At 45.9% G+C, this 12,735-nt stretch overlaps 1 protein-coding gene across 25 annotated transcripts in view; it reads left to right on the forward strand.

Moving 5' to 3' along the window:
- The first annotated feature begins 949 nt into the window (after positions 1-949).
- PKHD1 (PKHD1 ciliary IPT domain containing fibrocystin/polyductin) overlaps positions 950-12,735 on the forward strand; it is a 467,199-nt gene continuing 455,413 nt past the window's right edge. For 24 of the 25 annotated variants that reach the window (XR_012157892.1, XR_012157891.1, XR_012157890.1 and 21 more), the window contains exons 1-5: positions 950-1,161; positions 3,894-4,040; positions 5,358-5,435; positions 6,909-7,053; positions 8,114-8,213. Coding sequence is in view for 18 of the 25 variants with exons in the window: in XM_073335719.1 (XP_073191820.1) it covers positions 3,989-4,040; positions 5,358-5,435; positions 6,909-7,053; positions 8,114-8,213 (375 nt within the window). In the remaining 7 variants the exon portion in view is untranslated. The remainder of the gene's footprint in view (positions 1,162-3,893; positions 4,041-5,357; positions 5,436-6,908; positions 7,054-8,113; positions 8,214-12,735) is intronic. The other variant, XM_073335710.1, reaches the window with a different exon arrangement.

Here is a 12,735-nt window from a genome sequence, read left to right on the forward strand (position 1 = left end):
TAACATTTTGTGAACCCCCAGGGGTTCACAAACCCCAGTTTGGGAACCACTGGGCTAGGGGATGCAAGGAATAGCACCAAGTGTAGACACATCAATTGTGCATGGGTATTTAAAATGTCTGTGGCTAGCTTTCACCCATCCTAGAAGCTGGGATTTTAGGACTATTTGTGTGAGGCTCCTGTGACTGACAATTTACACACAAATATTTATTAGAGAGACATTTGAAATTGGAAAACCTCATTTTTAAGGCAGGCTCTTTGAGATGGTAGTGAAACTTGGGGCTGTTCATGCTTGAGAGACTCCCGTTGATGTGTGACCAATACAGCTGTATAAAATCCTGTAGTGTCAGCTCAGAGGTCTGTGTGCACCTTTCTGATTTTTACTTTGGGTGGGTGATGTTGCACCAGGAGCTCAAAACGCCAGAGTGAATCTTAATGAAAACTTCTATGACCACACCTGGTTTTGTATGGAAGTCCCAAGAAACCACCAAATTTCACTAGACACCATAAACATAACCCCAGCCTTGCTTGAAATTTGGCTAAAATTCTTGGCAAACTCAGAGATGCTTTGTGAAACTATGGCAAATTTGGACTGAGGTTTGCCAGAAAACCCCAAGCTCCTTGGACTGGGGGTTTTGTTATGAAAGTTACTTCCAACTCCATTGACTGGAGTTCTGGGGAACATTGATGTGTTGCTTATTTTTCATATGGAAGCAATGGAAAGAAACAAAAATACAAAATTGATTGATTGATTTTGAAAATGTGCTTGTTTTCATTGCACGTATAAAATCCTATTTCAAGAGGAGAAAAATTCCAAGTTGCTTTCCCCATGGTCATTAACAAAAGACTCGGAGCAAAGTGGTTAATAGCATAAGGAGCTTAGGTTAATTATTAAGCTTGCCCTATGGATAGCTCTGAGCTTTTACTATGATAGGCATCCAACCTGCACACAAACTAGTCTGGTAAGTTACAGCACGACATGATTCAGTTACCTGCAGAGCAATTAGAGTTAGTGCTTGGAACACCCTTGTCCCAGAACAGCAACAAAATTGAACCAAGCTGTCAGGTTTCAAAGGGGTGAAACCAGAAAAGTTATTCTGAAACCAGAGGTACCTGTGTGCATCTCTCATCTGAGCAATGGAAGAAAAGCACGCAGGAAAAGGTAAGCAGTATTGTCTTCTTCTTTGTGTGTGTGTGTGTGTGTCTTTGTGTATCGCTTCAAATGCAAGGTCACTGTGAGTACAGGTTGTAGAATCTGGTCAGTAGTGATTGCGGTTGCATTCGTTGAGAAATGTAAGGAGGAGCCATCAACCACTGATTGCATTGTAAAGTGGCAGAGCTCGTACCACAAAAGATAGAAGCAAGCTAGTTTGTGGATGTTTTCCATGACTATAGTGTTCACATATGAATATCTAATCTCCATCAGAACCTGGAAGCAGGAGGAGCAGAGGGAAGGGAACATATATTCCTGAACATTTGTATACTTAAGTTGAGAGAACCTGGCAGTTTTCTCTTTCTGCTGTTTACCTACCAGGGCCGGCTACAAAACTCATGATTTTTAGCCACTGCTTTGCTACAGACTCACCGTGGGAGATTGTACTAAGTCACTTACCTCCAGGGGTGCTGGAACAATGTGTATAGTGAGGGTGCTGAGAGCCAACCAAACTGTAAACCCTGTATATGAAGGAAACCACTTCAAGCTGGGGATGCAGCTGCACCCCTAGTTCCAGCACCTATGCTTATTTCTCTGAGACATCTGTAAAAGAGAGGCTACAACATGTATCTGCTTCAAGCAGGGATGTTCGGAGACCCAATGAATTAACTGAAGTGTGTGCGGCATGTTGGGACCCTGGGATGAAGTGCCCTGTAAGCTATTAATGGCCATGCACGGCTGCCGGATTGAAAGGGGGATGTCATTCAAACAATCCACTTGGTTGATCTCAATAGGACCAGCAGAAGGCTTAAAGTTTCCAATGTGCCTGTCACGGTTTCCCCGTCTAACCGCAGCTCTGTCCCGTTTGTGGCCTTTCTGAGTGCCCCCCTCAGGTGTCAGCCTTTTGCCTTTCCCTATCTTGGAGTGAAATCCCACAGTTCTCCCGCTCCTAGAGTGGGTCCTAGGCTGCAGAATCCTATGTATCTCCTGCGCTCAGGGCTTAATTTGTGCCAGGGCTGAGCCATGGCACCTCAAGGCTTGGCAAGTCATAGCCCTGGCACCTCAGAACTGATGCGGGAAGCCCAGAATATAAAAAAAATGGCTTGACCCCCCCCCCTTACCCCCAGCACCTCTTTCATTACAAATTAAACACAGACTGTGCTAATCTGGCCGGTCCAACCTGTGGTTCTTCCCTTTGGCAGTCTGTGACCAGTGGTGCGCAGGGCCACCTGGTCGGCCGTTGTGTTGCTTGTTTTGCAGTAGGAACAGAGAGTACAGAGAGGAAAAAATTTATTCTTGAGCAGCCTATGCACACGCCTCTCTTTAGAGCCTTGCAAATCCGCAGATATCCGTGGGCCGTTTTTGCAGATCATGGATCGGCTGCGGATACAAGTTTTGGATCAAAAAAGAACGAGATAAGTTCACGGAGGCTGGGTCCATCAATGGCTATTAGCCAGGATGGGCAGGGATGGTGTCCCTAGCCTCTGTTTGTCAGAAGCTGGGAATGGGCGACGGGGATGGATCACTTGATGATTACCCCTTCTGTTCATTCCCTCTGGGGCACCTGGCACTGTCGGAAGACAGGATACTGGGCTAGATGGACCTTTGGTCTGACCCAGTATGGCCATTCTTATGTTCTTAACTGCGCAGGGCTCTACCTATACAGGCTTACCATCCCCTGAGGGTAACCTAGGCTGCCCTAACTGCTTTATAGGTTCCCAGCATGTCTGTGTCTCAGCCTGGTTCCCTCAAACAACACCCCTTCTCTTGAAAGTGTGTTCCTTTCTAAACCTGCCCCAGGTATTCTGCTCTCCTGGGTTCTAGTCTTGGCTCTGCCACTGACCTGTTCTGTGACCATGGACAAGCCCTTCAGCCCTCCATATCTATTTCCCCCCCACACTGTCTGTCCATCTTATTTATTTAGACTGTAAATTCCTTGGGGCCTCGGCTGTCTGTACAAAGGGCCCTAATTTCGGTTGGGACCTCTAGATACTACCATAATAATCATCGTGAATTACACCTTCCAATTAGCTCCTTGTCTTGCTCTAGCCCTGTTTTCCTGTTTTCTCGACGTGTGAGTTGCACCAGAATTGAGACGCTAAGACTCTGAGCCTCCTCTGATTGTTCCCTCAGGCAGTAATATCCCCATTTTATAGATAGGGGAAACTCAGCGGTAGGTCGTACTTTAGCCCCCAACCTTGCACAAGGGGTAGCGTATAGCTGCAGCACTCCTGGAGCAGCCAAGCAGAGGAAGCGACCCTCCATGCCTTCCGTTAGCTTTGCTGGGCGTTCGGCAGTGCCAGCTGAAGATCTGACCCTGGACACCTTCCCTAGGAGGTGGACTGAGCTCACAGACGCTTTTTGCACAGAGTGCTGAAGAGCCAGAAGAGTTTAACGGCGCCCTTCCGAAGGAATGGCGCGCCTAAATCCCTTAAGCACTCTCGACAGTCCCTCGCTCGGTGCCAAAATAGGAGTAGGGCTTGGGAAAACGTGGCTCTGGGTGCTGAGCACCTGAAGATCTGGCTCTTGGAGTGATGAGGCTTCGTTTGCTGTTATCGGCCCCGTGTGTGTTTTTAAACCTTTTCTAGTGAATGAGATTAAATGATTCTCTCGCCGAGGCTCTTTTTGATTTCAGGAAACAGCCCTCCCTACCTGGCAGAACGATGACTCAGAGCAGAATTGGCCTGCCCTGAAGGCTTGTCATGTGAATGAGGAATAGAGAGGGCTTTTTTATGTTACAGCGAAGGCACGCAGGTACTAAAACCACATGGTAGACCTGTGAAGATGTGAGCGATCTCAGGAAAATCTCCCATGCAGTTGAAGTCTGGGGCCAGAAATGAACACTTTGATACCGTCCTTTTTGAACGTGGAGCTGCTGCTCTTTGCAGGTGAGTGCTAGAAGGCAGGGACTCTCAAACAGTTATCTGTGGGGCCAGCAGGACAAAGGAACGAATGCCATTGGGAAGGCAGTGGGATTGTTGGGAGGCTGGGAGCAGCTTTGCAAGGGGCTCTGCCTTCATGGGAGGCTTGTGAAGTGGTTTGCGGTAAGGATGAAGTTCGATGACATAGGGCACTGGCGGTAGCATGCAGGATTTCATGCAGTGTTGTAGCTATTATACAGAATGTGCCACTTTGCCAGTGGTCTCTATACACTGTGTATTACAGACCTAACCATGGACCAGCAATGTCCAGTGCAATATTTCACCTACCCAATACTCCAATGCTGGGACACGTGGCAGTGATTTTTTTTTTTCACTACGGTGAACGACTATCTCCTCTAGGTTGTTGGTTCAAATTTAGCTCAGGCAAATAGTGGACAAAAGTTTTTGTCATCTGATGGTTTTGTTGAGGATTTTGGTGAAACATATTTGGATCCCAGTCTAGTTCCTAGAGGAAAAATGTCCATATCTCACAAACCATTATAACTACTGCTCTTGTTGATAGCCTCAGCTGATGTCCTCTGTTGGAATGGGAACTGCACTGTTCTCTGGTTCGTAGGTGGTCCCATAAGGTCATTCTCTGGTGAGGGAAGCTTACTTCATTGCTGTCTATACTGTGAATAACTAGGAGACATCATTCTTAGTTTCTAGCCTCCGTTATGTTTGCTAAATCCAGCTAAACACAAGTCAGAATCTCTGAATGGTGTGGAACACAGCTCCTTCATTTGGCTGTCCCACTAGGCAAGGACCCCTTTGTATCTGCTCGTAGGGGCTCTATATAGTTTTTCAAGAGGATGTTTCATGGTTTAACTAGAGTGGATTATCACCAATCCCTCTGCAGAACAGAACACTCTACAAGTGGAGCAAAGCTTGGGCAAAGCAGTGACTGCAGGAAGGCTTGTAAGCTCAGCATAGCAAGGCCTAGATGTCTGTCTCTCATTTTCAAGAGGGTCTTGGGCACCTAGGAGCTTATGTGTCGTTGGACTTTATATCTCCTCACATTTGTATTCATTCTATATACGCGTGTGTGTACATATTATGTATTTCTAATCTATTTTAGTTCCTCCAGTTATGCTGTTTGGGATTTGTTTATTTAGGGAAGGTATACTTTGGGTCGGAACATGTTGCTAGTGAACCTTTTAAATACCCTCCATGCAGAAATGTGTCTCAAGCATTGCCAATGCCATTGTAAAGATACATGCTGTGCACGACTGATTCTGCTGCTGTATTACATTTCATCCTGAAGTATCTGGGTTATTTTTGCAGTGGCTTCTGCAAAGTTATTCATTGAACCTCAGGAGGGCAGCCTCGCTGGAGGAACATGGATCACCCTGACATTGGATGGTAAGTTTTAGGAGGCTGCTAGTAATTGGTGGAAATCATTGGATAAAATGGAGCACTTGGAAGAATTGCAAGGGGTCAGCTGTGTTCTGAAACACAAGACCATAACAGGGTTCAAAAAAGAGTTAGATATGTTCATGGAGGATAGGTCCATCAACAGCTGTTAGCCAGGATGGTCAGGGATGGTGTCCCTAGCCTCTGTTTGCCAGAAGCTGGGATGAGGGATGGATCACTTGCTGCTTACCTGTTCTGTTCATTCCTTCTGGGGCACCTGGCATTGGCCACTGTCGGAAGACAGGATATTAGGCTAGATGAACCTTTGGTCTGACTTGGTATGGCCATTCTTATGTTCTTAATTTGCCATTCTGGTATGGGCAACTGTAAATGTAAAACAAAACAAAAAAAACCCACACAACAACACAGCAATCAGGCCCCCCAAAATCATGAAAAATCATTAGATTTTAAAAAAATAATCAATGCTGTGTTCTTTTTATTTGCCTTCTGGATTTTGAGCATTTAGGGTGCACTTCAGTAACACTGACCTGCTTTTCTCTGAAATCATAAGAGCTAGAAATGTACTCCTTTTTCAAACGAAAGATGAGATTTTCATATAGTCACAGGACTGCAGTAGCAGAGGCTTTAAGAAAACCATCAATTGTATTGTGAGACTTGTGATAAAATTGTAAGAGTTGCCAACATAGTTAGTCACATAGGCCATCATTGTCAAACTTGCTTGCCCCAAATTATCCATATAAATAATGCTACCTAACTCTTATATGCCTTTCATCAGTAGATCTGAGAGCACTTTACAAAGGTCAGGATCATTATCCCCATTTTTACAGATGGGGAAACTGAGGTGCAGAGAGCAGGCAGAGTGACTTGCCCAAGGTCACCCAGCAGGCCAGTGGCAGAGCCAGGAATAGAACCACGTCTCCTGAGTCCCAGTCCAGTGTTCTGTTCTTTAGGCCATAAATAAATGACCTGATTTTCAGAGGTGCTGAGCACTGGCTTCAGGAAGAGTTGCAATTCCTCAGCATCTCTGAAAGATCAGGCCATTTGTGTGTGCCTAAATATGAATTTTGGTGCCTGCCATTGGTGCCCAAGTTTGAACATTTTGGCTTAGTCATGTACAACCGTGCAAAATATGTGGAAAGGGGGTGTAAAATGCCAAGGTGCAAGGTAGTGGAGAATCAGGTCCAGTGCAAGCAGAATGCTCTGTAAGAGAATGTGTATGGGAGAGGTTGCCTGGTAAGTATTTAAAAGCAGTTCACCCCCAAAGAAGATACATAGCTGAGTAGGAAGATGAACCATGTTTTAATATGAAAGACAATGCCCCACACTTGGTTTAAAAATCCTTGATTAGGGCCTGGCTCTGCTGTTGCTAGACACAATCTGAACTGCACCCTGTAAACGTTTTAATATGTTGTTGTCACGATCCTGCACTTACAAAATGTTTGTCATTAATGGATTGCTTAGGTCTGACATCTCCCCAGTTACAGTTCACTTATCCCACCAGTGGGTCTTTGCTGGAAGTGTCCCTAGTGAATCCCATTCTGCCTCCGGTACGGTGTGATGTCCATCCTGTATATTTCGATTTATCCATCATCAGATGCAAAACGAGGTATGGCACTCTAATAAAGGGGTTCAGAAATGACTTTCAGAAGATGCTGTAGGAAGATGCTGTGAGGATGTTTTCTTGTTGTTTTCTGAATGTGTGTTAGCTTCAATTACTGTTTGAACCATTAGCATAAAAGACCTACCAAGATCCAATGGTTGAAAAGGTAGAAAAATTCAAATTGGAAATAGGGCACAGATTTTCAGTAGTGAGGGTAATTGATCAGTGATACAATTCACCCAGGGGCGTGGTAAATTCATCATCTGAGATCTCTATATCAAGAACAGATGCCTTTCTCAGGGATATGATCTTGCTCACCCCCAAGTTACTGGGCTCAGTAGCATTCGTACGTAGTGGGAAGAATAAATCTTCCATTGCAGCAATCATGGGGGGAGAAATTCTCAGGCCTGTGTTCTGCAGAAGGTCAGACTAGACGACTCTAAAGGTTCCCTTCTGGTCCTAAAAGCTCTTAATCCAAGTGAAAGACTCATTATCCCCACATCTAGGCACAGTAAAGCTGTGGGAGTCTTTTGGAAATTGGGGCGTATGCTCTCTAGAGCTAGCAAGAACAATACTTCTGAAAGGGATGCTCATGTATTTTGAGCCACAGATGTAGGTTTTGTGTTGAAATCCAACTCGGGTGGCTAGACTGACAGCTGAACTCCACTCTTGCCCCCCAGAGGTGATCCTTCTAGGTTCAATTTGGGGCACGCTGGCTGGCAGTGGAAAACTTCCACAGCTGCTGCCCAGGCTATACCTGCTATTATGTCCTTTGCCAGGCTGTCATACTGGTTGGAGAGCCCTCTTCTGGGGAGCAGTGCCCCTTGTCTGGGGGTTATGGCACAACGTCCCCCTCTAACTCTGTTGTCCCTGTCCCCACGTCCTTGTTCTGCCCTTGTTCATTTGTGTCAACCTCGGTGTTTTGTGTCTCCTCCCCTCTTCTAAGGAGTGACCAGTGAGGTTGGCGTAGCTCCATTAAAGTCAATGGAGCTACACGGATTTACATCCACAGAGGATCTGGCCCATGTTTTACTTTAAAACACACGAGCTGTTGTTTCCTTTGAAGGTCCTCGCAGCAGGAGGGGCTGTACCAGCTGGAGGTGATTGCTAATGGGCAGGTGATCAGCAACCCGGGTGGGATGCCTTGTGACAACTGCACTTTCAAGGTAAATGCCAAGGAGGGATGGGAGGAAATGGCTAAAGGTAATCCAAAGGGCGGGTTGCAACTCAGGGTCACAGACTGATGCTGACAGGACTTGGGAGCTGGAGCCCGGAGCTGGAGCCCAGAGCAGTGGAGCTGCAGGGTTTTGCCCGGAGCTGGAGTGGAGCCAGAGCATAGCTCCAAAGCCCTGGATGCTGAGACAGGAGAACTTCGGTTGACTGTTGGGGTGGGAGGAAATTCTGACAGTGCTATCTCCTAGGTTGGGAAGAGGTGGATGCGCTATTGCTTGAGTCATTTAAAACTAGCCCTGACAAAGTGCTAGGGGATGAGGAATAATCTAGCACTGGTTCCCAGGTAGGGTGACCTGATGTCCCGATTTTTATAGGGACAGTCCTGGTATTTAGGGCTTTGTCTTATATAGGCGCCTATTACCCTTCCCCGCCACCCGATCCCAATTTTTCACGCAGAAGGTGTCCTTAGAATATTGTTCTCCACTTATATAAGTCAGTTCGTTGCCATGGCACTCTTGTGGTTAGACATTTGTGAACGTTCTATCCAGAAGCTGATGTTAGCTCATGTTCCTGTGGCTGGCTGATGTCATTATGGAGAATATTGTCCTCTACACACTCTACTTCCAGTTCCCCAATAGCTAGGGCTTACCCTTGAGCTGGTTATCTGTGCCAAAGTACATAGGCCTCAAGCTTTGTACTAGCTCCTAAAGCTAATGTCTTAGAGGGTACAGGCCTGTAGGTTCCTTGCATTACTGCTAAATATAATAAATGTAGAACTGAAGGCAAGGCAGCGAATATAATAAAGGAAGCTAGGCCTATGGGCTATGGCATGAAACCCATGATAACCAAGAGGCCTGTATACCAAAACCATGGGTTCATCAGGGAAGGGGTGCAGTCAGGCACTGCTCCCCATGGCATGTATCCAGATATTTCTGAACTTTGTCACTCTGAAATTCTATTGGAAATCTTGAGATCAGCTCTGCCTTCAAGGTTTGCAATTCTTTGTGAGTTTTGGCCTTATTGGGAGTGTTACCTGGGGTTCGCTAAAGTCAAAGCTCTCGGTAACTTTACTTTCTGCAAGGCGGTATCAGGAAATAAACCAAGGGAGATGCAGCACCTCTGTCTCCTATAGGGCTGGCATAAATCACACACAATCAAATGCTTTTACTTAAAGCCTTCGCTTTATTAGTCTCCAGCACTTTCATGAGAATGCCTTTACTCAAGTCTTTGCTTTATTTAGTCTCAAGCACATACAAATACAATAGGTTATAGATCACTCCCAAAAAATAGTTACCCGTGATCTGGAGGGGTGTCAAGTTGTCAAACGACAAGGTTCAAGTGGCCAGCGACCTGCCTGTCACTGTGGATTTCAAGAGATATCCAAAAGGTCAAATACAAATTCCTCAGACCTGTCTACCCCTTTTATGTTAGTAACTGTTACAATTATGTCAACAGCATGTCAATCAAAGAAAAAACCATTAAGCAAGCCCTATTTAAGCTGTTAGTTATACACATGTGTTTTTGCAGAGTCCGCAGTCTCGTGGGCCCTGACACACACATACATCAGAAGTCAAATATGGGTAGACTTCCTGTTTTTCACAGACCCTTACCTCAGCATATCAGAGAGGACATAGAATCAGACTCGGGCCTCATGATCACTGCCCCCCTTCTCTCCTGGCTTTGCCTTGGTGGTGATAAGGCTCATACAAAGGACTGACCGGTGCTGCTTTTGGCAATACATAAATTAATCCATCTTCTATCCCAATAACTTGAGCACCTGGCTGGTTGCTAAAAATGCCCCTCTCCAGCAGAACTTTTCTGGGTGTGTTTCCACTTGTGGGTGAAGCCAGGAAATGCAGACGAAGATGCATTATGCCGTGTTTTGTCTTTCTGCATATCCAGTGCAGCAATGGAGGCTCTGGGAAGAGCAGAAGAAGGCTCAGATTCCTGGGTTCTCTTTCCATCGCTACCTGCGAATTACTGTGGCAACGGTCGTTTTACCTTCTCAGTTCCCCATTTGTAAAATAAGGATGATTCCACTTGGCTCCTTTTTTAAAACCCTCAATTATGCTCCCACTAACGTCAATGAAAAAAAGCACCAGTGACTCTTATGGGTGCAGGATCAGGATTTATAAGAGCAATGGGTTTAAAATTATTCTAGGGTTACAGAAATCACTTAACCCTGGCAGAGCAGGACCCTCAGCCATCGCTGTTTGCTAGAGAACGAGCCCATTTGTGCTTGTCAGTCCTGTCTAGCTCTTTTCTAGGAGCGAGCAGGAGATCCTGATGTTTTCAGCAAATGGCACATTAACACATACAAGTCATTGGGCGGTTCAGCTAGCTTAGAGAGTTGATGAAAAATCACCAGGGGATGCTGTTAATGAGAGACATTCCAAGCGAAATAAACCACAATGCGTCTCTTTGTTTTGGGACTGGAAACCTGTGAGCCATGAGTATTAAACAATTAATTTGGCCTCTCCAGTAGACTGCAAAACCCGCTGCAGGCAGTGACAAGTCTGAACTGCTCACAGAAGGTTTTCCTATCAGCTGGTGGCTGTTGCCTCGCTGCTCTAATCCGCTCCTTGCTCCAGCCAGTCCGGCTGGCTGTGGGCCGGTGCTGATCTCTCTCCTTTGCGATGACTGGCATGAAGGGAGCTTGATGCTAATGCTCATGAATTTTTTAGATTGCCATGTCTCCAGCCCGAGAGGGAGGCAGAGGCCAGAATCTATCAGAGAGTGCAAAGCTATGTTGGGTCACATGACAGCTCAGATAGAATCAATGTTGTGAAGTCCTGGAAAATCTGACCCCGGCTCTGCCAGGTCTTAGGCTGCTCAAGGGGATACTCCGAGTGCTTGACTCCAGAATATAAGTGCATGTCGGGAAGGGAGAGGGAGAGATGGCTAGGATCTGAGAGAGAGAGGGATAGTGGGCATGGGGGAAGAGAATGAGAGTGTAGGAGGACCCACTTACTTTTTAATAGGGATAAATCCTGGTCCCATTGAAATCAATAGGCATTTGCCAGTGATGTAAATGGAATCAGGGTTTACTTTAGCCCATTAATAATACTTGGGTCTAGATTCACAAAGGTATTTAGGTGCCTAAAGATGCAGATAGTCACCTGGTAAGATTTAGAAAAGTTCCTACCTCCCACTGACAGTCAGTGTAAATCCCACGAGGCTCCTAAATACCTTTGTGAAGCTGGCCCTTAGCTCTTACATGTTGCTTTTCATCTGGAGAGTTCAAAGTGCTTCACGAAGGGAGATAGGTATCATCCTTCCCATTTTACAGATGGGGAAAGTGAGGCACAGATGCAAAGTGATTAGGACACAGTCACGCAGCAGCCCATGTGCGGAACCCAAATCTCCAGCCTCCCAATCCAGTGCCTATCCACTGCCTCCCAAGAATACAAAGCTGGGCTTCTTTACCATGCTCTGACCACTGCAGCTGAAACTGCGGTTCACATGTTGTCCAGTTTTGGGATGACATCTCATGAAAATCCCAAATGCTGCATGTTTCTAAGAACTCAGGAGTTGTCAGATCAGATCAGGCAATTGGTCCATCTAATCCAGTATCCTGACTCTTAACACTATACAGTCTCAGAAGCTGCAGAAGGAGCCAGAAAACCCCCCACGATACACTTAATTCTGCCTCAGCACATGAGGCTGGACTAGAGGACCTCTTGAAGTTCCTTCCAGCCCTTCCTTTCTACAGTTGGAGCAGGGTAAATACCTCCCACAATACTCCTCTGATACTGGCTTGTGTAAAGCTCTGGGAGCCAGATCCTTGGCTGGAGGTGACTTAAGCAATGACAGTTTATCCCAGTGGAGGAGCTGGCTCTGTATTCATTCTTCCTATGTTTGCTTTCCAAGAACAGTCTAGAGAAGGAGTGAATTGGCAGGAATGCTTGCAGGGAGTGTTAACTGCATATGGGAGAACAACCCCCAGAGCAACAGATAGGCATGTTATAAACATCAGTAATATTCACAGAAAACAGCAGGGTTTCAAACTGAAACTCACACACTAGGAACCTGAGGCTAAGAGTTACGTTCAGGTAAAACAAGTGATGCCATGTGAGCTGTAATTCCAATAAAAACTAATGCTTAGATTGCAGACGTTGGCTACAAATGGTCATCAGGCCCGGAATCATTTGTAGAAATGATTCAGCCAGCAATTTTGAAGGTACAAAGAAATTCGGGACAATCTCAGGCTGCTCATGAACAAATGAGGAGAAGAAAAAGAAATTTCATTGATTCGATTTTTTGCTAAGAATGATTGGTTCAGCTCTGTACCACGATACCCGTGGTCAACTGGGCAATGCAATGCACTGAGGAAACATGTGGGACTGTGCCCTAGTGGAGAGACACTGTAGTGACACCTTCCTGCATGCAATGACACTGCTCAAGAGGCAGAGACATAGGACTTCAGGAGCACCAGGGAAAGACTAGGGCTGCCAGGAATGCTCTCCACTCCAGAGGGGCTGTGTCTGGGATCTCCACTCTGTTCCCAGAGTTATA

Source organism: Lepidochelys kempii, chromosome 3 (genome assembly GCF_965140265.1).
Source record: "Lepidochelys kempii isolate rLepKem1 chromosome 3, rLepKem1.hap2, whole genome shotgun sequence".
Lineage (NCBI taxonomy): Eukaryota > Metazoa > Chordata > Testudines > Cheloniidae > Lepidochelys > Lepidochelys kempii.